General features: G+C 35.5%; 3 protein-coding genes across 5 annotated transcripts; 2 read left to right on the plus strand and 1 right to left on the minus strand.

The window, feature by feature from the left end:
• Window positions 1-6,690: 6,690 nt before the first annotated feature.
• On the minus strand, window positions 6,691-27,043 carry LOC143468607 (uncharacterized). Of its 3 annotated transcripts, none has more exons than XM_076965967.1 (12): window positions 24,401-27,039; window positions 24,083-24,251; window positions 23,003-23,161; window positions 19,837-19,971; window positions 19,680-19,778; window positions 19,374-19,501; window positions 17,621-17,701; window positions 17,394-17,484; window positions 16,430-16,502; window positions 16,122-16,256; window positions 15,862-16,012; window positions 6,691-7,278 (listed from the first exon to the last, which is right to left on the minus strand). In XM_076965967.1, exons 1-11 carry the CDS (start codon window positions 24,605-24,607, stop codon window positions 15,871-15,873), a joined length of 1,419 nt encoding a protein of 472 aa, XP_076822082.1. In that variant the 5' UTR covers window positions 24,608-27,039; the 3' UTR covers window positions 6,691-7,278; window positions 15,862-15,870. The 3 variants fall into 3 exon arrangements, with proteins under 3 accessions (XP_076822082.1, XP_076822233.1, XP_076822158.1); XM_076966118.1 differs by having other exon boundaries at window positions 24,397-24,534; XM_076966043.1 differs by lacking the exon at window positions 23,003-23,161 and having other exon boundaries at window positions 24,401-27,043.
• On the plus strand, window positions 8,483-11,843 carry LOC143468869 (uncharacterized). Its single transcript, XM_076966366.1, has 2 exons — window positions 8,483-9,973; window positions 10,107-11,843. Exons 1-2 carry the CDS (start codon window positions 9,778-9,780, stop codon window positions 10,685-10,687), a joined length of 777 nt encoding a protein of 258 aa, XP_076822481.1. The 5' UTR covers window positions 8,483-9,777; the 3' UTR covers window positions 10,688-11,843.
• Window positions 12,709-15,117, plus strand: LOC143468800 (uncharacterized). The gene is made up of 3 exons (XM_076966244.1): window positions 12,709-12,793; window positions 13,923-14,215; window positions 14,309-15,117. The coding sequence occupies exons 2-3, from the start codon at window positions 13,972-13,974 to the stop codon at window positions 14,905-14,907; spliced, it is 843 nt and encodes a 280-aa protein (XP_076822359.1). The 5' UTR covers window positions 12,709-12,793; window positions 13,923-13,971; the 3' UTR covers window positions 14,908-15,117.
• Window positions 27,044-27,569: the final 526 nt, after the last annotated feature.

Here is a 27,569-nt window from a genome sequence, read left to right on the forward strand (position 1 = left end):
ACAAATTTGGCTACCTCAATATAACAAGGTTTTTGTGACATGACATTTGCACTGGCATACCACGTCTCATATGCAAGTATATACTGCGTATGACAACAAAGAAAGTAGCAGCAAACTACTCTATCATGCAAGGTCTTACGCTTATATGTTTACGTTATACCTGTATCAGCTTAACCGGACCACCATCCTACCGACTCTACTACTGGGGCTTAATTAAATCAAACTACTGTCCTGTACCGGTCCGAGACTAAACTAGGCTACAACAATCTGCCATGTTGTACAAGTTATTTCAGCGTCGACTGCAAAATTTTCTCTTACATTGATTTCCTGTAAAAAAACACTCGCCGCAGTGATTGCTAAGAATATTGCCTGAAAACAACTGTCTACATAGTTTTGTCCCACAACAACTTTATGCCTTTGTCCCACTCGTTTATCTGCAGCGCGAAGTGCGTTGATAACTGCACAATTTTTCTCAACGATAATAGCCGCTATATATTGCTGATATCGCTGAAAAAAATGTTTACAGCTACCCATATTATTAATTTTATATGGAGACACAGAAGCAAGTGACTGCTCTACACCACAGCCGAGATAATTCAAACGTCGACGACCTTTCTGAGAGCTTTGTTTACATCTTTGCACTATCTTCTAATTTCATCCGGTTATGTATATACGTTGGCTTTACTGCCTTTATGTAAGCAATCTGCAATGAAACTTTATCCGTTTTTACAAGATTGTTCGTAACTTGAAACACTTCTGCTTTTAATAAATGCAGTTTTTTGAAAGGGTATACTGTATATATTTATACGAAATTAGCATGCATACTTGTGGCATGAAACGGTAAATCACTACACCTGACACGGGTAAGTGCCAGCGTGAATCATGCAGTAAAGTTCAACAGAATTATTTGGGTAGCTCTCTTGTCCCAGTTTGACCCTATCATTAGTGGATGCCAAAGACAAGTACAAGTTTGTAAAGCTTTTTGCAATTAATGATGAATCATCCGTCCAAGGATGTACACAATATGCGGTGTCACATTGCAGTCGACGGCTACCGATGAATCATCGGCTCATCATCGAATTTCCCCGTAAATTTCGATCGTTTTGGCGCTCGGCTTCAAATTTTAAAAGTTGAGCCGGTTTAAAGATAACCGCTTTGGTGACGACTTAGGACCTATTGTCATGAAAAACAAAGTTCAAATAAAATCGCTGTTTTCGATAAAAAATACCTCAACAAACGCAGTTAACTACTTTTAAAAATCAATTACATTGCGGTTCTAACCACAAACTTTTGTTGACATTCAAAACCAAAATGAGTTCATTTTCTTCTAAAATTGAGCCTGTAGCGTTGATAAACACCGGGAAGTGAATTGTTTAAGAAAATATGCTTACTCTAACTAAGTTAGGAGTATAATCTTCACATGTTTGGATTACGCAAAAAAATTAGCAAACAATTAACTGGTAAAGACGTTCAAAAAGCACTTACCAAAACCAAAATGGCGATGGTGCTTCTTTACAGGGCGGAACAAGATAACCAGACTTGATTAGAATTCTTAGTTACAAACATTCAGTCCGCAGGGCTGAATTATGTCGGCCTTATGGAGGAAACCGGAAACGTTCACCAGCTGGAGTTCTTCTCTTTTAAGAAAAAAGAAATAATGACCACTCACAAAAGAGCTTATATGTTGCTGATCGCATGAAGAGATAATTCTTGTAACAATTTTACCCATACATGGTGAATGCGTTTAATGCATACAGACATAAGCAGACACAAACCGGTATTACTTTAGAATAACTAACTGCCACGGTAGCCGCGATGATGCATCACTATCCACGTGGCGTGATCGCTCGCGTATAGTCCTTAACGGAAGCCTGGGGCAAGTCAATGCTATATGGGTGCTCGCTTATTTATGCGATGTCAGGTTTAGTGACTTTGATAACTATATAACTATCTGTCAAACGGTGTGCAAAATTTTTCATGTAAACGCCAAAAAAAAGCCATACCTTTCAATGAATGTATGAATTAGCTGTTGAAAACCAGTTAATTCAATTGCATAGGCGGGAAGTGACTTACATTATACCAACAATTCAATCGAGTTGAAACAGCCGCTAATTTAAAACCTCGGTTAAATTTATAAGCCAAGTGCGTTATTAGTTAAAACCTCAATGTTAATTAATCATAACTTACTTCTCTTCTCACTGGCAGAAAGCTATATGCTTTAAACTACTATACCCACAATCAGATTGATGCTCTTCGTAAACTTTAGCTGTGAAAATTTTCCACGAATCACTTATGTGATTTCTGCGTAAAACCGGGCAGAATGCATTTCTTTGTCACACAAGAAAACTGCAATCACAAATAAATTCAATATCTTTATACGATTCCAAGTTACAAAACATAATTACGGCATTGATAAGAACAAATGGATATTTGTGTTGTAGGCTACTGTGTTTTGCGTGTACATTGACATACTGTAAATAGTGTAATTGAGTGTCGCCTCAACTTACCAGGGCTATTTAATCTGCGAAAATCGGTTTGAAATATAGATAATTTAACAATTGGTATTAATGCGATAAATCTACTTTCGAAACTGTATCTTTTAAAACTGTATTTCAACAACAAAATGAAACGCTCCTGATAAAACTTTATATTACCAAGAACGCAATTTTACGGTGACTGTGCAACTATACAATAAACGAAAACCAACAGTCTTACAATGCACGTGCGAGTTTAAAAGGTTATTTCCAATTTTGTATGTGCCTGGAAATCAAGCTACTATACACAGGAATCTTGCTGGTCTGTTGTATAGTGTGTCTTTCATTTTTATTACAATCCCTACATATTATGCGAGGTTGAGTTGGACGTCACTGAAAGATGAAATAATATCACTTTTCAATTGAACGCTCAACCTCTAATCCTAAAAAATGGTTTACGCTACCAAAGCTAAGCGCATGATACTTTGCAAGGTCCTGAAAAAGCAACAAAGAGGACCATCAGTTGAGAGACTTATTTTGCCCGAAAACATTTCCAAGAAAAACAAATTTTACACGAATCAACAAAATATGTTTTTTAAAACTTTCTCCAGGTTTCAATACAAAACAATGTTTAACGAAAACATTGCATTATAGAAGCAAAGAATTAATTAAACAACATCTACTCAAATCAACAAGCATTCCTCGACAACAGACGACCTCTCACCGCAAGCGTATACTCTGCGTCTATACAACGGGGCGTTTAGTTCTCTACTTCACCAATAAAAATGTATCTGAGCAAAACAAAGATTCGAAGCGGCACGTTCTGTAGCAAAGGTTAATTTATGCTGTGCCTTGTTTCTTGATTGAATTTGCAGACAAGAAAGCGTTTTCATTTCACATGTGTTTACACATAACATTTTCATGTGGCAATTATTTGGTTACGCAACTATATGTTGTGTTGAAACGGAAGTGAGTAAATGATGAGGGTCGACCCCAGAAAAACTCAACAAGCTCAGAGCAGGTGAAAAATTGTGATCATGTTTGCATCATCCGAATACAAACGAATCATCGTTCAATCAATCACTCAACCAATCACCCAAACCGGTATTTTTGAAAACCTTTCCAACCAACAAAAGAGATTGCAAACACCAACAGTTTAGTGTGGTCTCTGTGTTGTCAAGATCGAATCGTTTTGAAGAAATACAGGCTTGCACATTTGCATTTGCACATGCACATTTCACTGCAGGCTTGCACATTTCGTTTATTGTCATAATTCAAGCTTATGTATGAAAACCTTTCGGGGAGAATAATTGACCTACAGCTTGAAGCTTGTTGCAAAAGTGCAAGTAATGGCTCTTTCTCCAAAACAAAAGTACGTATAAAATAAAAAAATGTATACATATAGCCTGTACTTTACTAAAAAACAACAAACAAACACTTAACTTTTATAACAGGCAAAATAACCAACCATAGCGTTTCAAAATTAATAACTTTCTACTACGTTGGTGTCAAAAACAAATTACAGGACCTTTTTTGGTTTAAGTGCATTTAACTTGTACTAATATTAGGTCCATAGTCTAATACTATATTTACAATAATTTGATGCTTGATATTTCTCTCAAGGCCTGTAAGCAGTTTTTTGCACCAAAAATATAAAGCTTGTTATTTGTCCTTTACTGGTATAAAACCGAATGTATAACTGAAAACATATCTTTTACAATTAGCCCTAAAGCCCATAAACACCAGGTAAATCCACAAAATCCAACGTGTACGTAACGTCATGTATAAAGTAGATAAGGAAAATAACGTGTGGTTGTAATTTAAGACGAAAACAATAGCGTCATTGCGCGCTTACGTAGGCCTGTAACAAACCGACTTACTTTGTTACGCAAAATAACGTTGCTATACACTTCATAAACATATTTACAAGTTTATAATTTGCCGAGGCAAATCGCTGTTTTTCCCTCTTCAATTGTTTTTCAAAATAAGTTCTGGGAATTTTTCCAATGAATGCGCATAACAACTGCAGTATTTTTACTAAATTGGACCATTTCGGTCACTGCGACACATAATACTCGAAGTTTCTTTTTTGTAAAGCAATGAATTGCCTTTTCTTCGAGTATTAAGAATTTCCTTATGAAGCCTACAGCTTTCGAATTGAATCTTTGTTCTGCGGCAATAAGCCTATTCAAACCAAACTATAGAAAGTTTTTACAAAAGGCACTTATACCATTAATGCCAAATTGCATTTTACCGCTACGGAAGACTTGCATATAAAAACGACGGTATAGACTATAGAGCAGGGGTTCCCAACCTTTTTATGTTCTCGTACCACTTAGCCACCACGGATTGTCAACACGTACCACTATTTTCAAAACAACTAATTTGATCCAATATTCGCACAGCAGCATTGTATTAATAACAATGACAGCAGGGAGCAAGATCGACAAAAGTAGCTTACTGAGTGCAGAGAATTTAGTACGGAAAGAAATAAAAGTGTTGTTCGCATATTTTAGCAACTCAAAATTAAATTGTTATACTACTATACTGTATACCGCATGCAACGGAGAGCTGCTCGCGTACCACCTGAAAAGCTCCCGCGTACCACTAGTGGTACGCGTACCACCGGTTGGGAACCCCTGCTATAGAGTATAGACTGTAGAGTGTAGACTGTAGAGTATCGAAAATTGCAATGCGATGACCATTTGCCGTATATGCACGACAATCGTGAACAATAGTATAGAAAGGATAATGGCCTACTAATCTTTTATTCTCACCAGAGCATCAGAAGATAATTGCTTGATCTTTGCCACCAACGCAATGCGCAACGCAATTTTCTTTTGCGCAGCAGCGAAAATAAATACAACTAAGTTATATATATACTGCGTAAAGAACAAGAAATATGGTTAATTTTGACACAAACAAACGGTTATGGTGTGTCGTGTATAGGTAGGGCGAAGTCTTTAAAACGTTGAATGAGAGTCGTTTGTCCAGTGATGACATTATCTGCTGATTCTTCAAGTTGGGTAAAATTCAACAACTGTCTGAAGCACAAAGGTCACGTTGCTTTCGACAATGTTGTTTATGAAATTCCCAACATGAATCATGTTTACACAAAAGCGTCATAGCATCTAAAGAGGATTATTTCGGTTACGAAACATCCAAAACACATCATGTACATGGCCGTGCACATGCACCATCTTTTGGTGACCACGAGTCAATCAGCATCACTGGAACTTTGGGCTAACTTTGAAATGGTTAAGACTCTTTGCACCACCTAGCGTAAGAAATTTTTATTTAATTGAGGAAGAATTTTGTCCATATTTACAGCACAGGCCGTGGGCACGATGATGTTTACGCTTTTTATCAATAATACATACTTGTTTTTTTAAAGACGAAACAGTTGCAAAGGTTACTTGGGTTTGATTAACACGGAAAATGTTTATCTACTGCTTTTTGGGTGATTTAAAATTTACTTGTCACCGTTACGATAACAATCCGTAAGAGGTCATCTGTGTTGTACCTAAAATTAAAAAAATCCATTGTCTGAGTTTTTACCCGAGGCACATAAGGAAGGATTTGTTTGTCTAACAGGAAAATAATTTTAGCTCAGCGTTATAATGTCAAACAACCTTAAAATTGTTTCCAATTATGATTCCAGCTTTTCCATCCAAGCTATTTACAGTTTAGGTTTGCTTATCCAGCTGCACGCTTCTAAATTAAATGTGGGATGATTCATTACTGGCAGTAAACCGCTTAAGCAAAAATTCCAATGAATGAACTAAAACTGTACAGTCCCTATACGGTATGCCTGGTCTTTCTATTGGTTCATTACTCAATATTTTTGATGTAAACAGGTTGATGAAACAGAAGTTAAAAATGGCGAAAAACACCGGCAGTATTTGTTCGTCTAAACTCTAAAGCTCTATTCTAGACAGGAACTGGAGTTATGATTGCACGTTGAACAGAAAAAACGTTTTTTTCAATAACCAACCTTTTCTCAATTACTGCTAAATTTGACTCATTGAACTGTATTTTTTTCCTAATCTATCTAAGATCTAAGGAATACGTCTGTACATCAGGAACAATATCAGCTTTTTTTCAAACTATGAAACGCTTTCAAGCAGCGAAGAATAAGCTTTCGTTCATGTCTAAAAAGGCAAAAACATTCATTCCGTTGCAAAATGGTTTTCAAAGTATCATAAAGGACACCGGGTATCGCAAAACACTGTAATATCATCTTATATTAATCCACAGCAAGTCACAGATGACATAGATTTACACAAAGCTATAAATAATAATAATAGAATCATGAAGTTTATGCTGACTAGATTTACAAAAAAAAACACACGTCCGCAATCTATAGCGAATCGAAAGAAAATATTCACGTTCGTATTAGATTGGAGGAAAACAACACGGGTTACAAGTCTTTGTTACATCTCTAGTTTTAAGTGATGACTGAAGCCAAACATTTAGCAAAAATAATCACCAGCCATTAAAAACGTCAACGTTTGTAAGAACAAAGACCTGAATACATGTTTGTTTCCGGTAACATTTTCACGGCGTATAATGTCTATTAATTATTTGAATAAGAGTACACCACTTTCAATTGCAGGAAAATATTACTATACTGACGGCCTATAACTCTTTTCTAACGTAGACAGCAATTACACAATCTGAAAAAAATTAAAGTACTGGTAGTACAGCCAAAAACACGCAGGCATGTTACTACTGGCAATATTTGGCTTGCGGTGAAATCCCATCAAAGAGTCCGCCGATAAAGAATCTGTCTATTGATGTATGCCTGTAATGCAAATCACAAAATAGGCGTCAATCAGCAAATACTGCTAATGCAACAAAACCGTTAATATCAATCGTATCCTACCACCATATGAGTACAACGGATCGTGCCCGTGTTACTATACATAGTGAGCTTATAACAAATGATGCAATTACAAGTAAACAAGATAACAGTCATGTCTATCAAAAAGGTATCGGGCATTGTTTTCATAACTTTTAAAACATAATTTACAAACATATCTACTTGAAATCAAGTTAAATTGTTAAATGCGTTTTAAATATCAAACTAACCATTTTGTTCAGATAACGTAGGAATAGGGGCAAAATTTGTCCAACGTTCAGAAAAGTTACAAATCAGAGTCATCCGATTAACCAGTTTTTCACATTACTTATGCGATAAGTTAAGTACATCAGAATTCGCCTAAGTAGCGGTATATCACTTAGCGTTGACTGAAAGCCTAATTAATGTTTTATGTTTTGCAGTATCAATTTCGGCTAAGTCGTTTACGCCTAACTCGCTGTCATTGCACAAACTACATTCGGCATAATTGGCACAAATAGTCAGACCTCTATAAATCTGGCCAGCGTGATTACGTTGCAAAATTTCAATCTGCTACGACTACACCACAGTTGTTTCGCCTAGCTCTTCAAGATCGTTCCTCACTGATGAAACATTAATTGCCCTACTGTGTATTACCGTCTACGTTTATGGACCAAGTATTACAGAGCATTGACAAAAACCTGTTCCTATAAGCAATGGACAAATCTTTCGCAAAGACAAACAAACGAAGATTCCGAATTTCTTTAATATCACATCTTAAGAGCTTATATGACTACATTATTGTACAGCAATCCAAAAAGTGGCTCCTTTTTGCGTTGTTTATTTCTCAAATGTTCTGCTTTTACAGAAGTGAAGGTTTCCTACGTTTGTATATGCTTATGTACATGCTGATGTATTGTTTGTTTTAGTCGACACTTTTTCTACTCCCCTTGAGGTGGTGTCTGGGATAAAATCTACTTTATGTAATATCTATATTTAACCGAACGCAGCTTGGCCGTGTACAAAGTGTTCGTTTCGGGAAACTACCGGTAATTACCCAGGGAGAAAGTCGAGAAGGAATAACGAAGGGAAATGAACACAATATCTCAATATTAATACAAAGTAAACTTATTATAAATGCTGAACGAGGAACTGTTCTTTGCTATTCCAAGTAGTCAGGCATGTTGAGTTAAGGGCACGAAATGTTTTTCAGGTTTGGGATAAATCGATTGGTTAAAACCGACTTTAAAGCAACAATATTACTAATCGTTATTTTGTAACCGTTTTCTGTCTCTGAGTGTGTTTGTCCGTAACTCCAGCAAATGAAACTTTTGCTTAGTTTAGAAAATGATCAGCCACAACAACATGCAATTGATAGGATAAAATCGAATTACAGTAGAAACAAGTGTTGGATTGATTTCATTGTTTTATTTTCGAAAACAATGGTTAATGATTATTCAGAACAGAATCTAGTCATAAAACAAATAGACTTTGTAAAGCAGCGTTAGCGTCACGAGAAAATTCAATCATGAAAAGGGCAGGTTATATTTTACAAATCAACGTCATTCGCGATTCAACAACTGTGAGTAGATGAGACAAATTCCAATGTAAAAATGTATTTAATTGCTTGATACTGAAAAAAGGCAAATCGCGTGATAATTTATATGGCAAAAAGTATCAATGAGCATTATGAGCCAAAGAAACGATAACATTGCCCTGGAAAATCATAAGCAACGTGAAACAATTAGCCTATAAGTGACTTTGCGATGAAGATACTGCATTGCCAAGTATGTCGATCACATAATTATAGTACCGCGGGAAATCCCAAATAATAACCTTAACACTTTTTTATGAGATGGTAATTGCGGCTAGGTGTTTATGCTGGGGAAACCCCTTCAAATTTTTAACCTGTGTTTCTTGGGAGGAAATGGGCAAATTAATTTTTCGCCAAATGAACTGACAAACTTAACTCTAATCAGGTTTGCTAAATAACGTTAATGAAATAACCAAAAAGGAGAAGCGCTTAGTACTGCATACTTGCAGTTACTGAATTTTTTTATACTAAACAAATTTTGAAGATTGAATGTGAGAATTGGGCGTATGTGTGTGTGTCAATCTCTTGAGGGTTTAGAGTTGCAGTATTTCAAGTTGTAAACAATATTATAAGGGAATATGTTGGATACATTAACATATACAACGTATAAATATAATCGTTGTCATCATTGTACGTTATCAGTTAAAATGTCCAGGCAAGCAAAACAACAATAAAAAGTTTTACAAGTTAACTTAGCAACCTATATTCAAATCTTGTAATTAATTAATACTGTAGCCATCTGATAATGTTAGTAACGGCTAACTAACAACCGTTACAACATATCTCGTTTACACTGTTATTCATTGTTTATAGAAAAAAAGGGTTACAACCTACAAAAACTTCGATCAAGTTCTATATACAGAACAGATATGAAACTTTTTTCCGTAACCACTGTTCTGTGTTTGATCTGTGTGACTGCTGCTGGCAGCAACGCTGTGTTTCGCGAGCTACAGAAATTAAAATATAGTTGTTCTATTGGACAGTATCCAGCGGCAACAGGTGGCTGTGAAGATTGCAGCCTGCTGTGCAAGACGCCAACAGTTAACTGCAGAAAAGAATGCACAAGTAAGCAAACACTTTGCAACTAAGTTATGTTTCTTGTATCAACCGTGGTAACTCATCAAATATCGATAAATTGTTGCGCTATTCTATCAACAACATTTACTATTAATCCTTAACGGAAACCTTTATTTTTCAGTTACTTTCATCGAATCTTTTGTTCTGACAAGCGAAAGAAATCGTTTCCATCAAAACATTGACAGTTTGAATACAACGCTCAATGTACTTATTCAAGCTCAAAAAGAGGACTACAATAATCTGCAAGCAGATATGGTCAGCAAGGAGAAAATCTACGGAATTCAACTGCACCAAGTGGAAAAGAAACAACAAAATGAACTGAACGAGACAAACGAAAAACTGGATGAGAATAAAAAAACAGACGAAAAGCAGCAGCAACAAATTAACGACCAATACACGCGCATAAACATATTATATGGAATAATCTTGTTTTGCGTCGTGGTAGTTTCTGCAGATATTATTGTACACTGTATTGATCGGAAACGCCTGGAAATAAAAAAGACAATGCGCACTTGCACCGCACGCAACAGCATCAGCAAGAACCCCGACAGGCATACAGAAAACAATCCACTTGCAGGCTTACCAGAATCACATGACCCATCGAACGAAGAGTTCCACGACGGTCCACGCCCAGTTGTTCAGTCAAACAGTCAAGTTCCGCTCGGTACAGCGAAGTATACTGCACCCAAATCATCTGTATAAAAATCTTAGTCATGCACAAAGGTGTTTTGCATAGCTGCCTACTTCGCTTCAAAGATTTATTCCTCAATCATACGAAATGGCAGTGGAACAGTTGTAAATAGGCAATACAGAAGTGACTGTCCAACTACGCAATCAAACAACAGCAACAAAACTGATCCTTTAAATATAGGAATTTGCAGAGGTATTACAATACTTCACATAAAGCTAGCAAGATCAAATTTCTTTCACAAAAACCAAACCATCGATGATGTTCGATCTGTAACATGCTCTTTCGTGGCACTGATATCACCACACGAAAACGTCGGCTGTGCTGGTGAATGAGGTGAAGCGATTGCGGATTTCAAGAAGAACTGTAACTATGTTATGTTTGTTGTCTATACGTGTTACCTACACATGGCAATAAAAACGAAACACCGCCATAATTGTTGAGCAGGTTTACACAGCAAGTTTAGTAAGTAAGCTGTTTGCTTCAGACTGGGATGTCCGTAAATAAATGTTTTGTTGTTTTAAAAAAACATTGTAATTTTTTCATTTATGCACGCTAATCCGAACGAAATTGGGTACACAACCACATGAGTGTATAGTTGGAAAATGGTAGAGCGACATCATATTTCAAACGTCAACTCACTCAAGCAAGTTCACTGGACACCCATTTCTGTCCCATTATCATCTCATTCCATGGGGTTTTCTATGTAGTGACATTCCCTTCTTATCATGCAATACAATAAAAGACGGAAGTTTTGCAAGTAACCGTACAATAATTTTTCCAATTTCGTCCATAGTGATGCTGAAGGGCAATGGTTGCATAAAAGCACTTACAACGAAGTATAACATATTATGTCACATTCTAGATTCTGCTGTAACTCTAAAAATTGCGTGTATGCACATATATTGATATATGCAGTACGAAAGTTTTACCATATCGTGGTAGATTTACACTTAGGTTCTTTCATGCGATTAACCCTATTTACACTATGTGTGGCCGACCTTGCACACAGTCACAGCAAAACGTGGCGTACATTTGAACTGTTTGCTGTAGAAATTTGAAATTTGGTGACTTTTTGTAAAAGAGGCTCAGTTATCTTTCTATGTTTGTTTTATAAAGTTTGATTTTGTAATTTTTGAAATATTTTCATAAATTTGCTCTTTCTCCGCATCGAAGCGAATCGTTTACTCATTCACGCACTACTAACTCGACTAACTGGTCTCTTTGTGTTCTTTTCTCGCGATCAGCTGGTTTTCCGCACAGCGGGGGCGCGGCGTAACAAGAAAAACTTTTAGAAATGTATCACTTGTAAAAATACTTAATTTACACTAAATTCACTTTCTTTAGTTTTACAATTATGATGTAAACAGGAAGCCAGATGTTTTTGCTACTAACCTGTAAAAATCCGATCAGTTTACGACGTATAGTTTTCGAGTAATTAACGATTGAAAATGTGTGTGCAGTGTCGGCCACACATAGTTAAAATAGTAACGAAGCGGCTCCCCTCCCCGTCCAATGGACAGAGCTTGAGTGTTTCAACAAGCATATGCAGTTATGCACTCGTCATAGATATAATTACACGAAGCTTCGGTAATAGCTTACGCCTTACGGTATACATATGCATGCTTAACATCAAACTAGCTCACTTTGCAAATTGTAGCGTTTAACTTTCCACATGTTTCGAACGGTTCACAAAATGCGAAAGTTAAAAATTGGTTTAAACTAAGTTCGGTATAGACTGTGACATATAAAATTAACTTAACTTGGGAAGTACAGGGCACAGGCATCGTATGAAGATAACAGATAGTGAGATCAGCTCTTTCGCCTTTGTTTGACGATTTAACAAAACCTTAACTACAGAATACCGCCATAACAGATTTATATTTATCTTTCACATCGCATCGATATTTTAGCTGTATGACGAAATTAAAAATGGGATATAAGGGGAATCACCGTAAGGTTTTTGAGCATAAATTCCCTCCGCGATAGCACCTTGGGAAGTGTATCAGATTTGATAAAAAGTTCCTCTTTGAAGAGTTTTCATCACTAGTTTGATATGACGCAGGAAGTTTAGTTAGATTGGGATCAAGTGGCGAGAAAGTGATTCTGAGTTTTCATTCGTAAGTTGAGAGGTGTTTTTTAGTTAAATTATTGCAGAACTGCTATTACCCTTGAGTCAAATATATGTTTTCGCTAGCCTTCTTGCTAATATCGTTAAACATGTACATTTATATTTGCATAAACAACTGTAAAGAGAACTTTTCAGAAAGTTAGAAACTTTAGCATGAAGTTAACTTAAAGCGAAGAAATCTTTCTGATCTGTTACTCGCCCAATTCTCTGTTTGTTGTGCTAGTTGTAACTTTGACATGAATGATTTTGTTCTAAACTTTGCAGTAAACTCCTACTCTTTTATTTTCTTAACGAAAATCAGCTAAGTCTGCATATCCTCAGTGAACTTTGGTTAAAACAAGTTCATGTCTTTATAAGTTAAAAGTGCTTGAAGAAACCTATAGCAAACCTTTTATGTCCAAATTTAAGAAGCTAAAAGCCAAGTTACTACGGGTCAAATCCAAACTTTCTTATGCACAAACGAGTGTAACTTTCCTTAACATAAAATTACATCACTCGTTGCAGTAAGTAGGAATCGAAGTCGTACACCAGACAGAATCTTATCAAACATGTAACACCATTGCAAAGTTAATGATTAAAAAACTTTCAAAAAACCGATGGTAAATATATTTAGCTGGCGATGCAACGAAGTATTCAATGACAGCCACAATGGACTAATCTAAACATACACGTGTTCAATTGCAACTTGTAACGAAGCAAGAGGACGTGGAAATAACATTTCCATCCAACATTCACTATAATTGAAATAAACAGTACAGCAAGAGCCACGCACGCACGGTCTGCACAAAAACGACAATGCGCACTATGACCAGTGCGGTATGTTTGTCGTAGTAGCTGACATATCGCCACATGAAGCTGACAGTAAAACCTCAACGTCGTAACCAACAATGGCTATCAGGAAGAGTAACTTGTTGCCAAAATTGTTATAACTAGCGTTAGAAAGTATTATCTGAATCTAAGGAGCCGTAAGTTTACTATTCAGTGGAACGCTTGTAGAGCAAATCATGCTAATAGTTTCGCCATTGCCATAATTGTCGTTTCCTCCATAGCGTCCTATTCCTAAATCATGTATAAAAATTTCTCTGATTTTGAAAAGGCTTCTTTCTTTTTGCATGTAGGTACGGCAACAGTAAAGGGTAATATAGATTATAAAAATCGATCTACACGATGCAAAGCAGACGTTCGTCAATGACATTCTTGCTGCTGATCTGTTTCTGTCGCTCCACAAAAGCGGGCTCTGACACTGAACTGGAAACCTTGCAAGAAGGGATCAAAGACAGCGTTTTACGAGATCTGCGAAACGCAAAATACGCCTGCCCTTTCGGAAAGTATCCAGCACCCACCGGTAAATGTGAAAGTTGCGAGGAGCTTTGCCAATCGAAGAACCAAAACTGCTTCATCGAGTGCAAAGGTATGCTGCTTGAATGCAACAACTGTGTTTGAAGATGTTCGTAGAACAAGTTGTGATACTAATCTTCATATTAATATCAATCATATTTTTCAGTTACTTTCATGCAAAACTACGTCTTACCAATTGAGAAGAAAGTATACGAAGAAAAACTGGCTGTAACCAAAGCTATATTGGTTGGTTTACTTGAGCAGGAAAAAATTGATACAATCAACGCTATTGCCAAAGTAAATGTCACACAACTGCAGATAAAGTCCGTTTTGACGAAGTTAGAAAATAAATTCAAAGAAGAGCTGAACGCTTTAAAATACAACCTCAGTGTAATACAGCAAACCATGAAAGATCTTTCAACAACTAACACAGTTTTTACTGCCCTCGGCGTTGCTATTTTCTCAGTATTTCTGAATGTGATACTACTATTTCTGGTTGTGTGCAAAAAAACGTGTAAAGGAAAAAGGGTTACAAAAAAACTTTACAAGATGACTGAATGTACGCAGCCGCTACGTCATGCCACTAACAAACGCTCTGATAACACCACTGAAATTTCGTATAGCGGAGTACAAGCATTGCAAGACTTTTCCAGTGAAATGATTGCGCAAGGACCAGCACAGCCTACATCTGGCACAGACCCTTTTGAAAACGGGACTGCTTCATTGCACAACTCAAAATTAACTGATCCAAAATCTTCTAAATGATGTGATTAAAATGCCATGAGCTGGCTGTGTTACCCATAAAAGGTATCCTTTATTTTGTGTTATACAATATAAGTGGGTATTTAGCAGTGACGTGTTGTGTTGCAGAGCACATTATCATATGAAAAATAGTATTTTTTCTGTAAATATTTGTGGTTGCATCTTGTTTAATTCTTTTTTATTATTAATATTAATAAAAGTTTGCAGACGTTTCTCTTGAGTAAAATAAGGATGTAATGTTGACAAGGTCCGTCTTGGCAATACCAACATTAAGTGACTATTTCACCGTATGTGCTGTATGTCACGCAGCCTGTTGTTAAAGATATATAGTTAGGAGAATGGATATACCAAAGTTTATTTCAGCTATTTAAGGTTTTCTTGGATTCTGATTAGAAGGTAGATTTAGATAATATAATAGTGTTTAAGTTAGGTTAACTAGAAACTGTGAAAAGCGCTTCGAAGGCACGATTTTCCCAGTGCAATAGTGGCAGCTATTAAGTTATCACCATGCAGCCACAAGTTGAGAAAGGAATAATGCTTAAACAACAACCTTTGCTGGTTCAGAACTTTGTGATGACATCAATTCTTTTAATCAGCACATATTTGTATGCAAAATATAATTTCCGTTTGGCGATGTTAACATTACAGTCAGACTTGACTGCATCTCATGCTTATACTTAAATGATAAAAAACCAAATGCTTTTCTGTATAAAACTAACTCAGGCAAAAGATGCAAGGTCATGAAATACAAAATACTTAGAAGTGTTGTGAGCATTATTGTTTGTCTACAAGCCTTTTGCCAATCCAAAAATTTTAAGTTTCATTTTCGATTCTTTTCATAATTAAGAATTTAATTTTCATTGTGAAAAATGTGTTGCACAAATGACAAGTGTAATTGACAAATGTAAATTCTAAACCTCATTCTAACATGAGCATTTTCAAAATTTTAATAATCACCTTAAACTTTCAAGCAGCAACTTCATATTTGTTGGTTCCTGGAATTTTGTGCAAGGCGTTCAATGTTGTAAGGAGTAAAACACAACATTTTGTTTTTTCACCCAAACCGACAGCCTTTTCAATTTCAGTGTAAGTCATTGTATTATCAAATCTAAAAGAATAAAAAAATTTAAAGAAGAAAACCTTTCAAGATGTTTTATAATGTGGAAAATAAAATTCTTCAAAACAGGACCATAATTAGAAAAGACTGTCAAACATACTTCTTGTCAAGTTGATGTATTTTCTGCAAAGCTTGAGCGGCTTCTTCATAACTAACAAGTCTCTTGATAGAAGCAGGCAGTGCCTGGTACGCTTTACGATTTACAGCGGGACTCTGGACTCGTTGTGGCCCAATGCTTAATCAAAAAGTAGTCAAGGTTATTTGTACACTCACGATGGCTCCATGAAAAACCACACATTAAATATAAAATGCATGCAGATGTAAAGTGGTCACAAATGTCAAACTAAACAATGCACAACAACTCTAGCAATTTGAACTACAGCAGTAGCACTTGTAGCAATGACTGACTTGCAAGCTTTTGTTGAAAGAAACTCTGGTAACACAGGAGATTGAAGTTCATTATCTATCCCTCCCTCACCACCTGTATGATGAACCACAAAATATATGAAGCAGAACTTCTCAACCATGTTCACAAACAACCCATATTTTATCCCACCATACCACATAGCAAAGAACTGCATTTAACACAACTTAAGTTTGTTAAACTTGCTACCTCCTATCTGTGTTTAAACCTCACCATGTCTCCTTAGAAATTCATATCTATTCGTTACTTTTGCAGTGTAATTTACATGTAGCATACACTGTACAGTAAAAAGATTTTTTTAATTGAACTGAAATTTTGAAATGCTACAAATTCCCAGTTTTGTTTTGCTAATGTTGTTTCTAAGTTCAAATGTCAACAACTTATATTATTAATGTATTACTATGTGTCTATGTTGGTACATTATGGTAACATAAACCCTGTTTGTACACAGCGTTCTGTTAATCTGTAGTTTACAATGCAATAATTGCATTTATTCTACGTTTTGTAATAAATACTTTTGGTTTTCAGTTGGTGGCCATTATTACAAATGACCATTTGTAACATAGTTTCTTATTATAGTTAAGAAATAGGCAAGTTGTAAAAAAAACAATTATGTGATACAAAAAGCATCACGTTTTAACCTCACATGCATTGTTTTATGAGCAATACAACAGATAGAAAAACTAATTGCTTAACTTGGTTCTAAATCATAAAACATGACTGGTGAATTTTATGCATACGAGACAGGGTTCGAGAAAAAAGAAAAAAAAAAACTAGTTTACTGTGAACTATCTTTAGCAAGTGGAATTTACGTGTCATGTGTAAACAGGTACAACGCAGCCAGTGCATCGCACAGTCTAGCCTTTATCAACTAACATTGAAAAAATTATGATAGATGTAAGTACATCTTTATTTCAACAATGAACTATGAAAAATATCACAACGTACCAGTTGGTTTACCGAAGTATCGAGTAGACATTTTTGCAAAGGCAGGATTCAACAAGCCATTGTGATCGAGGCCTGGTGTATCAGGTGTGCTCTAATATACAGGGAGGTAATATATAAGGCAACTATACAAACATTTAAAACAATACACTCATTCATGACTTCAAAAAAAGTTGATTGCATAAAACAAATTCAAAATAAAACTAGGCTTTCTCTGGCTTAAAACTTACAACTTGATGATGCAGTTTATGTGATACTTTTTCTGTGTTCAAAAGATTTACGGTGGTATCACTGGGCTCGGGAACATCAGTCTGTAATTTAATTGATAAACTATGTTATCATTAGATCACAATTTAACCAGCATATAATTTTAACCTGGCATTATGCCAGTGCTTCACAATCGTTTGATCAGCGACCTAAATTTTAAATTAAAATACCTTGGCAACACAAGTCATGACACCACTTGTTAAATTATACTTGTATACAGTTATTTGCATTTAACATTTCTAAGGAAGATTATCCTTGCATAAATCTAACCACAAACTGCATAAAATGCTGATATGAACATATTCATCATATACAAGTAAGCATATAAAAGTGTGGTTTTACATAAACACGAGCATACAATTTTCAACATTTTACCAGTTGAACTTCATGAAAACATTATACCCCATGTGTTAAATCTCTTTACGGTTGCAGATAACAAAAGATTATTAGGTATTTTACTAGAGAAACATTCAAATTAAAAAAATTGGCAGTCTTTAAAAGTCTGGCGTCTGTGCAATTGATATGTCAATAACTTCTGTGTTTATTACTTCAATTTTCAATCTATAAATTACATAGCCTTGTTGTCAAGATGGAAAATTGCCGGCCTGTAGCGAACTCAAACTCAATCCTGTAACACGTATAACTACTTGTATTGTTGTTTTGATTCCGATAATCTGGATACTGTGCTAAACAGACATTTCATGTCAAGACAAAGTGGTTCGGATTAACGAGGTGTGAATGTACCATATATCAGAGTCATAACCAAGTCAACAAACTCGAGTCTAAGTCAAATCGAGTGTTTTAGCAGAAATGACCAAGTAAATTAATATTTGAAACTAAGCCAAACAGAAAGCAATAACACCATTTACGTCAACCAAAATCGGTTACTAAATTACTAGATTATTACAAAATTTGCTTCAGTTGGCTGCACCATATGCATTTGTAGACAAATAAAACCATTTTTTAAGTTTTACTTTAATGTATTGGGACCAAAGAAAATAGATTCATTTCATCTTAATGCTGAAACATAATCAAAAAGACCCAACTCAAGTCAAGTTTAGTCATTTCAATTGATGACTCTAGTAAATTCATTTACGTACTTTCTTAGAAAGCCGAGTCGAGCCTTTAAAAATAGTGACTCGAGTCATTACAACTCTACGATATATACTAGAGACTGAAACCTGTTTATCCAAGTTTATAACCCAGTGCTTCTCAACCTGATACAATACAAGTGATGTTGATGGGTCACCATCTGTACGCTTTGTGATCCCTGTTTCTTGAGTTAGATCAGGGTGGTCCAAGACTGTGAGCACAAAGGGCCACATTAAGGTTTGAAAAAAAAACATTGCAGGCTGCAAAAAGTGGAAACTTAAATGTAATCAAAGGATTGAGTTTGCTGTATGCTACAGGCAGTGTCACAAAAACAATTTGCAAAAAAAATTCAACGATTGCCTAGAAACAAAAATATGTTTGATGGGCATGCCTTTAGTAAATTAGCTTGTCAGCGCTGATTCGGCGTTTTGTCGAACAGCGAGCTTTCTGGATTAAAGTGGTAAAATGCAAAGAAAGAAATCTGTACTTTGCAGTTTTGTCTCGGATAGCGAGGATTCCAGTTGTTCAGGGTTTGCAATAACGAGGTCTAACTGTACTTACTTTGATACTATATTCGTATATGACTAAAAATTAAAATTACTTTTAGCTGACTGTAAAAAATACCTCTTGCTGATTTAACAAATGAAGATTGGAATGTAAAACAAATTGGTCATCATCACATGAAGAATCAAAAGCTTTACTCTGTTTAATAGTATCAAGCTTTGTTCTTTGTTCCATGCAATTGTTTGCATCTGTTTTGAGAAAATCAGATTTTATAACGAAACGTAATGCATAATTTATACAACAACCTGTTTTAGCAAATAACAACATATTAATTTGAAACAGAATTTATACAGTATTGATTTAAAAATATTCAACTAAACTAAGACACCCAAAGCAACATGATAGTTTGGATTTTATCAAAATTACCTTCTAAAAATACTGGTGTTGTAGGACTCTTTAAATCAGGAAAAAGTAATTCTGTTGCTGCCTTTTTTGGTAGTGTTACTTTTTTGAAAACACCCAATTCTAAAATAATATGCAACAAGTAAAAAAAAGGAACAAACACAAAATAAAAAATAGGTACCTGGTGTTTGTGGTGTCATTGTGGAAAAGTATGCTTGAGATTCCATTTTTAGAGTTTCCGGAAGAACAGGAGTAGGTGGAATGGAAGATCGTTGCTTCCACTCTAAACCAGGTGTCATGGGTGACTTTGGAATATCTTAACAAAAAGTCAAATGTGCATGTCTACAGTCTTGTCATGTCAAAATATTCATTTAAATAAAAAATTTATCTACTTGGCATCGTTATTATTAGGCCTGGCCATTTTCCCGATGAAACATTCTGACTACCTTCATGCTCCTAACCAAAGCACTTAAGTACAAATCTAAGATATCTGCCTTTTGGTCTTACCCAGCATGACTTTAATCATATCCAAAATAATGGCTATTGACTACCAGCATTGTATGCAGCAATGATAAAATTTTGCTTATTAATATTTTTGGAATTTTGTATTAGTGCAAACACAAATCTCTGATAAAGGTATCTATTTATTTTCTAGACTTGACAAAACGCCTGTTTGTCTCGATCACCTTTCTTTTTGTTAATGCTTTCAAGAAAGGTATCATTCGTGGTAAGTGAATGATATACATTATAGTCAAGTGGGGCAAAAAAATGCAAAATTGACAAACTTTTGATTTTCTCGCTAAAAAATGGGCCAAAAAGTCAAGTTTTACCCTCTATTGATCAATATTAATATTCCATTGATGTATCCAAAAAATTGGAGCATTATGTTTATTCTTTTTATTTTTATCGAATATTTTGTGTTGCTTTTTTTCCCCCAGTGTTTGGGGCAATAAAAACCATGCTTGGGGTAAAAAAAAACAATCAATTTCAACAGCAAATTTTGTTTATTAAAAGCAACACAAAGCAGAAGAAATAGCAATATATACAGATGAGGATGAAACTGTAACATCTTGTTCAAACAAACAAAAAAGTTTATGCATTATGAAGTCCATATTTGCTTAGGAACACAAATTTTTCTTTCACTTCCTCTTCTTCGGCAAAACCAAAATATGATTTTGCACGTCCGACAGAAGTTAACACTGCGGTTGAAGGACCCCAAAAACAATTTTCAACGGTGACTATATCTATGTCTTCCTTTGTTTGCCAGTCCCAATACACTGCATCTTCTGAAGTTGATTTCTTGTCCCAAAACTTAAATTCAGCTTGCTCAATCTTTCCATCAACCTCGTCTCTGAAGACCTTCAGAAGTTTTCCCCAATAATATGTTTTTGGCTTCTCCCAAAACACTGCAAAGTACTTTCCAACTTGCTTTTTGTTTATTTCCAATTTAATTGTTCTCCTTTCTTTCTTCTCTTCATTTACACTTTCTTCAGTTACATCTCTTCTCTCTTCCTCTACATCTTCCATTCTAACAACTGTGTCTTCTCTTGTTTCGTCATTCATTTCTTCAGATTCATCGTCAGACTCTTCTACCATCTCATCCTCTGTATCTACTCTCCTCATGTCTTCATCCATTTGTCTTTGAATTTCTCGCTCTATCCTTCTTTCTATTTCTTCCTCCTCCTCCAGGTCCAGTGAATTTATTTCTTTATCTTCGTCTGCGTTCCTTTTCCTTCTCCCAGCTTTTCTCTTTTTTGCAATTGTTCCATTTGCTTCAAAGTTTTCAACTTGCTCGTTAAATTCTTCATTTGTTAAAATGCTTCCATTCATCTTCACTCTTTTTTTTTTCTTCTTGTCATTTGTTTGTCGTCCCCTTGATTTTAACACACTTTCTATCGAAACCGATTCATCTTTTGACACAAGCCGTATTTCATACTTCATCCCTTCGGGAGCGTGAAGTTGCAACTCATTGATGATGTCCTTTGTTGTTCTGATCCGTGATTGTACTGTGGTGCTCGTCGACGGTGTGGAAACAGCTTAAATGTTGCGGATTGATGAGGTGGATGGCATTTCTTCCACATTACTTGACCATTCAGTTTCCTGTGGACTGGTCTTTTCCAAAATTGGATTGCCTTCTTCATCTTTTGGAGAAACACAATGCTACCAGGACTGGTTAAACTACTACTGAACAGAGACTTCTGAAACTGGTAAATGCTTACAAGAAGGTTAAGCTTTTGAATAGCTATTTGGCAGGAGTTCAACAAAGTGGAATGGTACATAAATCAATTAACTACAAAGAACAACACAAAATGATTGGAGAGTAAAACTTAACGCTTAACTTCACTCGCTTAACTTAATTTCAAATGAATCATCAGTACATTAGGATTAATGTATTTACTAGAGATCAGGAAACTGAGACAATGCAAGTAAAGCATTAAAGTGCTAGTTTAATTCCTTATAGCAACCAAAATCGTTCTAAAATGAAAGTTATTAAAGATGGGGTAAAAAAAAACAAGCACTGGGAAAATAAAAACAACTGTCTTTTTTTGCCCCAACACATTGTGTAGTTTTGGGGTAAAAAAAGACAACATAGAATAGAATGAAAGGTTAACAGCAATCAAAATTGAAGTACTGGAGTACAATCATACTAAAATATCATGTAGATACACATAAAAAGATTGTGATTTTTAACCATCGTTTTCGATCCACAAAAAGTTTAGTAAAGAGCAAAAAAAGTTTTTTTGGACCGTTTTTGGGTCAATTTAGTGATTTGCATAGTTCCTGAAGAGTACTTACCTCTAGACCTGTATTGTATGTTAAAAAACTATGCAAATAAATGATGTTTCTAACCATGCAAAGCTTTTTCAAAAAAATCATTCTTAGGGGGAGTTGGGGGGGCTGTCCTTTTTTACCCCAAGTACCCCTATGTTTTTTTTTGCCCCAACTGACTATACTATATTTTACCTATAAATTTATTGACTTTGGCAAGAACTGTGGCAATCTAGTTTGGTGGCTATGCTTAAATAGGGAAAAAATCTTTCACCACAATTAAGGTAATTTAGCAGACTATATTAGGTTTTCAATCAGAGTTTAATGAAATATTTTGTTTGGCAATGGCATCATGTTGTTTATCAAATTAGATTACAAATATTAAAGAAAATTTATGGTTTGGTGGTTGGAACTGATAGATGTGGGACACATTAGATCATATTCGTGTTCACATAAACTCATGATTTTACTCTCAGCACACCCCTAGAAAGCATCATAGAGACATAGACCTAAGCACTGTTCATATTTAACTGGTTGACCACAACTTGAGAGAAGAACAATAGCAGTTATTAACTAACCTTGTTGGAAGTCAACATTTTCATCAAGTAATAACCTTGGCTTTATAGAACCATTTTTGATGATATATGTCTTTTCATCATCAAAATTGATTTTTTCTACTGGTAGTTTAGGATCAAGATTTGCTGATGTTGTAGGGTTACCATCAGATACTTCAATAGCTGAAAATGGGAACAAAATTTTGACAAATATGACTCTAACAAACACTAGCAATGCCGGATGTAATGAAAACACATTTTCATGATACAGGTGGCTTGATTTGGGGTTCCATAGTTCATTTTCTACCGGAAATAAATCATATAAAATATAATTCAATTCAAGGAAGATAGAACCTTGACACACTATTCAAGACCGGTGTAACGGTTGGCACTATATTACTGCTATGTCATTGACCATTCACCCAAATATCTTCGTTTACCAGTTTTTATTACGTTCTTTTCTGTTAATTTATAGCGTTAACTACTTTGTTTTTTAATTTGGTTTGCCGTTTGACAACTCATTTATTCAGTAATTCATTTGTTTGTTCAGTTCGTTAGTTCTCTCCATTCGAAACCCACTTTTTTCTCTCTGGAATGCCGTGGTGGCAGCAGTTCTAGGAGCTCCCAGAACCAGAACCTTTCACCACGTGTGTCAGTTCGGCTGAAGAAATACGTAGTCTTGACCAGGCCAAGGATGTAATTGTACCACCTGGTTCATGGTCAACCCTTTGGTATTTTACTGGTTGTTGTGGCACGTATGACTTGGTTTGCAAGTCCTGAGACAATCCTGAGTCATTTTGGTGACATCAAATTTGGAATCTCTTTTAATTCGAAGAAGTAGGGGCTCAGCATTTAGAGATTTACAGATCTTGGTGCTAAGCATTTGGTCTAGTAGCGTTAGGCTCTAAATTCGATTCTTAAGTGACTGACATAACTCTAGCTGTGTAGTGTGTGTAATAAAAATAATTCAAAGACCAAGTGAAACTGTTGCCAATTAGAGTGACAAAGCAAAAAAGCAAGATATTCAAAAAGTTTTTCATGTATGTTTTAGTATAATCAAAACTGAACAGTAACCATGTAAAAATAGACGCAATTCAGATTTACCTTCCACACAAGGGTCTTCTTCCAAAACAAATCCTTTCACCGCGAAAGTTGCTTCTAACAAACTGACGTGAGCTTGTGCCATTTTTAATGACAAGTCAGCACATTTATTTAGATCAACCAGAACAGCATTACTTTGTTTCATTGCAGGAATTTGGCTTTTACAGTCACTCTGTAACATTGTACATGTTTAAACACACTAAAATAAAACAACTGATTAACAGAGTGAATATTAATTTTTAGAATTAATTGTGTTCACTCAATATGACTCAAAAGCATTTGCAGTGGAATTTTATAGCCAATGATAATTTAGTTACCCACTATAAGGTTTTCTACTTCTTTTTTGAAGCCTTGAAGCTTGTTCCAACCATCATAAGGAAAATAATTTTCATTCGGTACTTCCAAAGCATGATGAGACTTACGCTCCAACTGAGGCAACTTTGCATCTATTTTCTGTGCTAAGTTTTGGATAGAGCGAAATGGATCAGAAACTATATCTCTTTCGAAAGATTCTTTGTCAGAGGCCATTGCTTAAAATATGCTAATAAAACAAGCAAATAACAATTTAAAATTTTTTAATTTCCTCAGGCCCGTACAGACTTCGTCCAGTAGCACATTATTCATAGATACTTTTAAGTGCTAGAAATCAGCAAAAATTACAATAGTCATTTTCGCTGTTAGACTACTTTTTAGAATGATTATTTTTAATAATTAATAGAAAATCCTTTTGATTTAAGAGTTTGTAACGACATCAATGGCATTTTTAACTTATTATTGCGTCACAAGTTTAGTCTGGCAAATCCCGTTGTTGCGTCATAGTGTATATTGTGCCACTTTGTTGAAGCCTGGTAAATATATTACTTCAAGTTGCCAATTCTTCTGTCAAAGCTGACATTGGCAAGATATCTGAAGAGAGAAGATATCAGATATCTCGCTAATCACTTACTCAATATGTAATTTGATTGCGTATGCTTTTCTATTAATAAATTCAGAAAATCATGTTTTGTATATTGTTTGATTATCTGGATCTAGCCAACATTATAATTGTACGTTGTGGCCCATTGCCAGAAATAGTTGCATGCCCCTGCTTTAATACAGCATTTTAAGCCAAAAAGAAGTCAAACTAAACTGTTAATAAAAAAAAAATTGTTAGTAAATAAATGAGGGCTAAGTTAAATGTTTGCCCAAACCATCTCTTTTTAGATCTGTAAGCCAGGAGTGCAAGGTTTTCCAATGAGAGCGTTAATGTTTTCATGCTTATGGTAATGACCCAGTTAGCAACTGGTCACATTTATTTATTACGTGCAACTCTGAGGTTTAATTAAATTTTCAACAGTTCACAATTGCAATTAAACTTTCCCTAGCTGTCTTCTGCATGTCAATTAGAGATAAGCAAACCGGAATTTTCAACCTATTGGATTTAATAAAACGTACTTTTGGACTATACATATATTAAACAGTTTATGAGCAACCAGCTGTTCCTGCATGGAAAGTTTGTATGATACGCTGAAGATCTCTGGCATGGAAAAGTAGCAAATATCTTATGCCACTGGTGTAAATGTCATCTTTGGGCTTTCTGACGTAGTGCAGGTTTCATACACTTATCTTGAAATCAAGTTATGCGTTCCTATACCAGAACCAGTGTTTGAATTAAATTGTACAGCCATACTTACACAAATAACTTTTCTTTGTAAGCTACTTGTTGGATTGCTGTAAATACCAGAATGGTTAATTTCATGGATGTGAATCCAGACTGCATGGTATGGCAGGAACACACCCCAGATTTTTTTTCGAAACAGCATTGCACACCAGGTGACAGTGCTCACTGGAATTTTCCTTCGGCACACACAAGATGTCAGCAACAACTGCCATACTCTGCTTGCGGATACGAATGGTGCAAATGATGGACATTACAATGTAAAATATCTTTCCCTTAACAAACTATTTAAAGGCTAATCATTTAAGGCAATACAGAAATAACTCATTTCATTGGCTATCGGTAAGCCTAGGCTATTTTTGCAGGAAAACTTGCAAAAAAATTCATTATGCAAGACAAAACTACGCGTTAGATAACAGTCTAATAGGACAAGGCAGACTATTTAGATTTTTTGTGAAGCATAATAATCACTAAAATCATGTTGTGAGCCAATTCTGTGTAAGCCTATAGGTTCATTTTTTTCACAATTATGGACAAGACTTCAACCCAATGCGCTAAGTCCGTTACAAAAAACGCTGAATCAGCGCTGACCAGCTAGTTTACTAAAAGCGTGTACAAAAGAAAAACATGTTTTCGTTTCAAGGTGAACATTAAGATCCTTTTTTTGTTTTCAACAAACGGTTTTTGACTCTATTTTCCGATTTAAAATTGATGCATTAGTGTGCACCAAGCCTATCCTCTATAAAAATTTTCACAATGACTATTGTGACGTGTTTGCGCTCTACTCTATAGCCTATATAGGCCTAGCCAAAATTAACCAACTCTCCAAACACACTGGAATGTTTGCAATGTGCAGCAGGCTGATAAGTTGCTAATTAAATACTAGCCGCATCAATATCCCATCGGTATAACCAGCAGTCTGGCTGTGCCACATCTTACAGCGTAAATCCTAGATCTCTTGCAAGAATGTGCTTGCCGATTTGTTGCATAGCCAAATCATACATAGTGCACCGTCGTGAGTGAATACAAAAAGGTATCACGCGGATTTTAATCTCATTTAATCATTTATGTACTAGGGCACTAGGCTATAAATATGGTAAAAATAATTGGGTCTACTAGCCTAATATAAAAGTGCACAACCAGATGACGTCACAATTTGAGTGGCGGGAGTCTAGTATACAAAGGCATCCTGTGGTTTTGCACTGATATAATCTTCAAATATAAAACTTAATAAAAACAAGTACGGTAACAAACTAACAGTAATAACAGAATAACAACAAACCATCTTGACCTAGCCTAAGTCGGCTTACTTTGCTTTAAGCTTTGAAAAACAACCCCCCAATAAACAACTGGATAAAATTGGCGCTTAAAATCCATAAATATCATACGATGCATTTTATTCCTTTGAGATACGACAAAAGCCAATCGTCGTATCAAATCGTGTAGAAAGTTCGGATAACCCTTGTGTAATAAGTTGATGCGATTCAATCTCGGCTCACACAGAGCGTACACACACGACGGCTAGTAGAATCGAATGACCTCGTAGGGTAATCCGAATGACACCGGTACGACACAAACTTAAAGGGAATAGTAATTAAGTTAATTGCTAGTAATTAATCGAAATTAAAGTTAAGCATGCTGTTTCCCCACCAGGTGGTGTGCCAGTTAGAAAAGAAGGAAATCACATAAAATAACAAGAATGAACAAACAGTTTCATTGGTCAACAGATTCAAGAATATAATAACAATTTGATTCAAACATTATCACACCTTGCTACCTCTGTCGCTGACAGTTCACCTGGAAAAACACCTAGTCTAGAAAACATCCAATTTG

The sequence above is a fragment of the Clavelina lepadiformis genome, chromosome 1 (assembly GCF_947623445.1).
Source record: "Clavelina lepadiformis chromosome 1, kaClaLepa1.1, whole genome shotgun sequence".
Classification (NCBI taxonomy): domain Eukaryota; kingdom Metazoa; phylum Chordata; class Ascidiacea; order Aplousobranchia; family Clavelinidae; genus Clavelina; species Clavelina lepadiformis.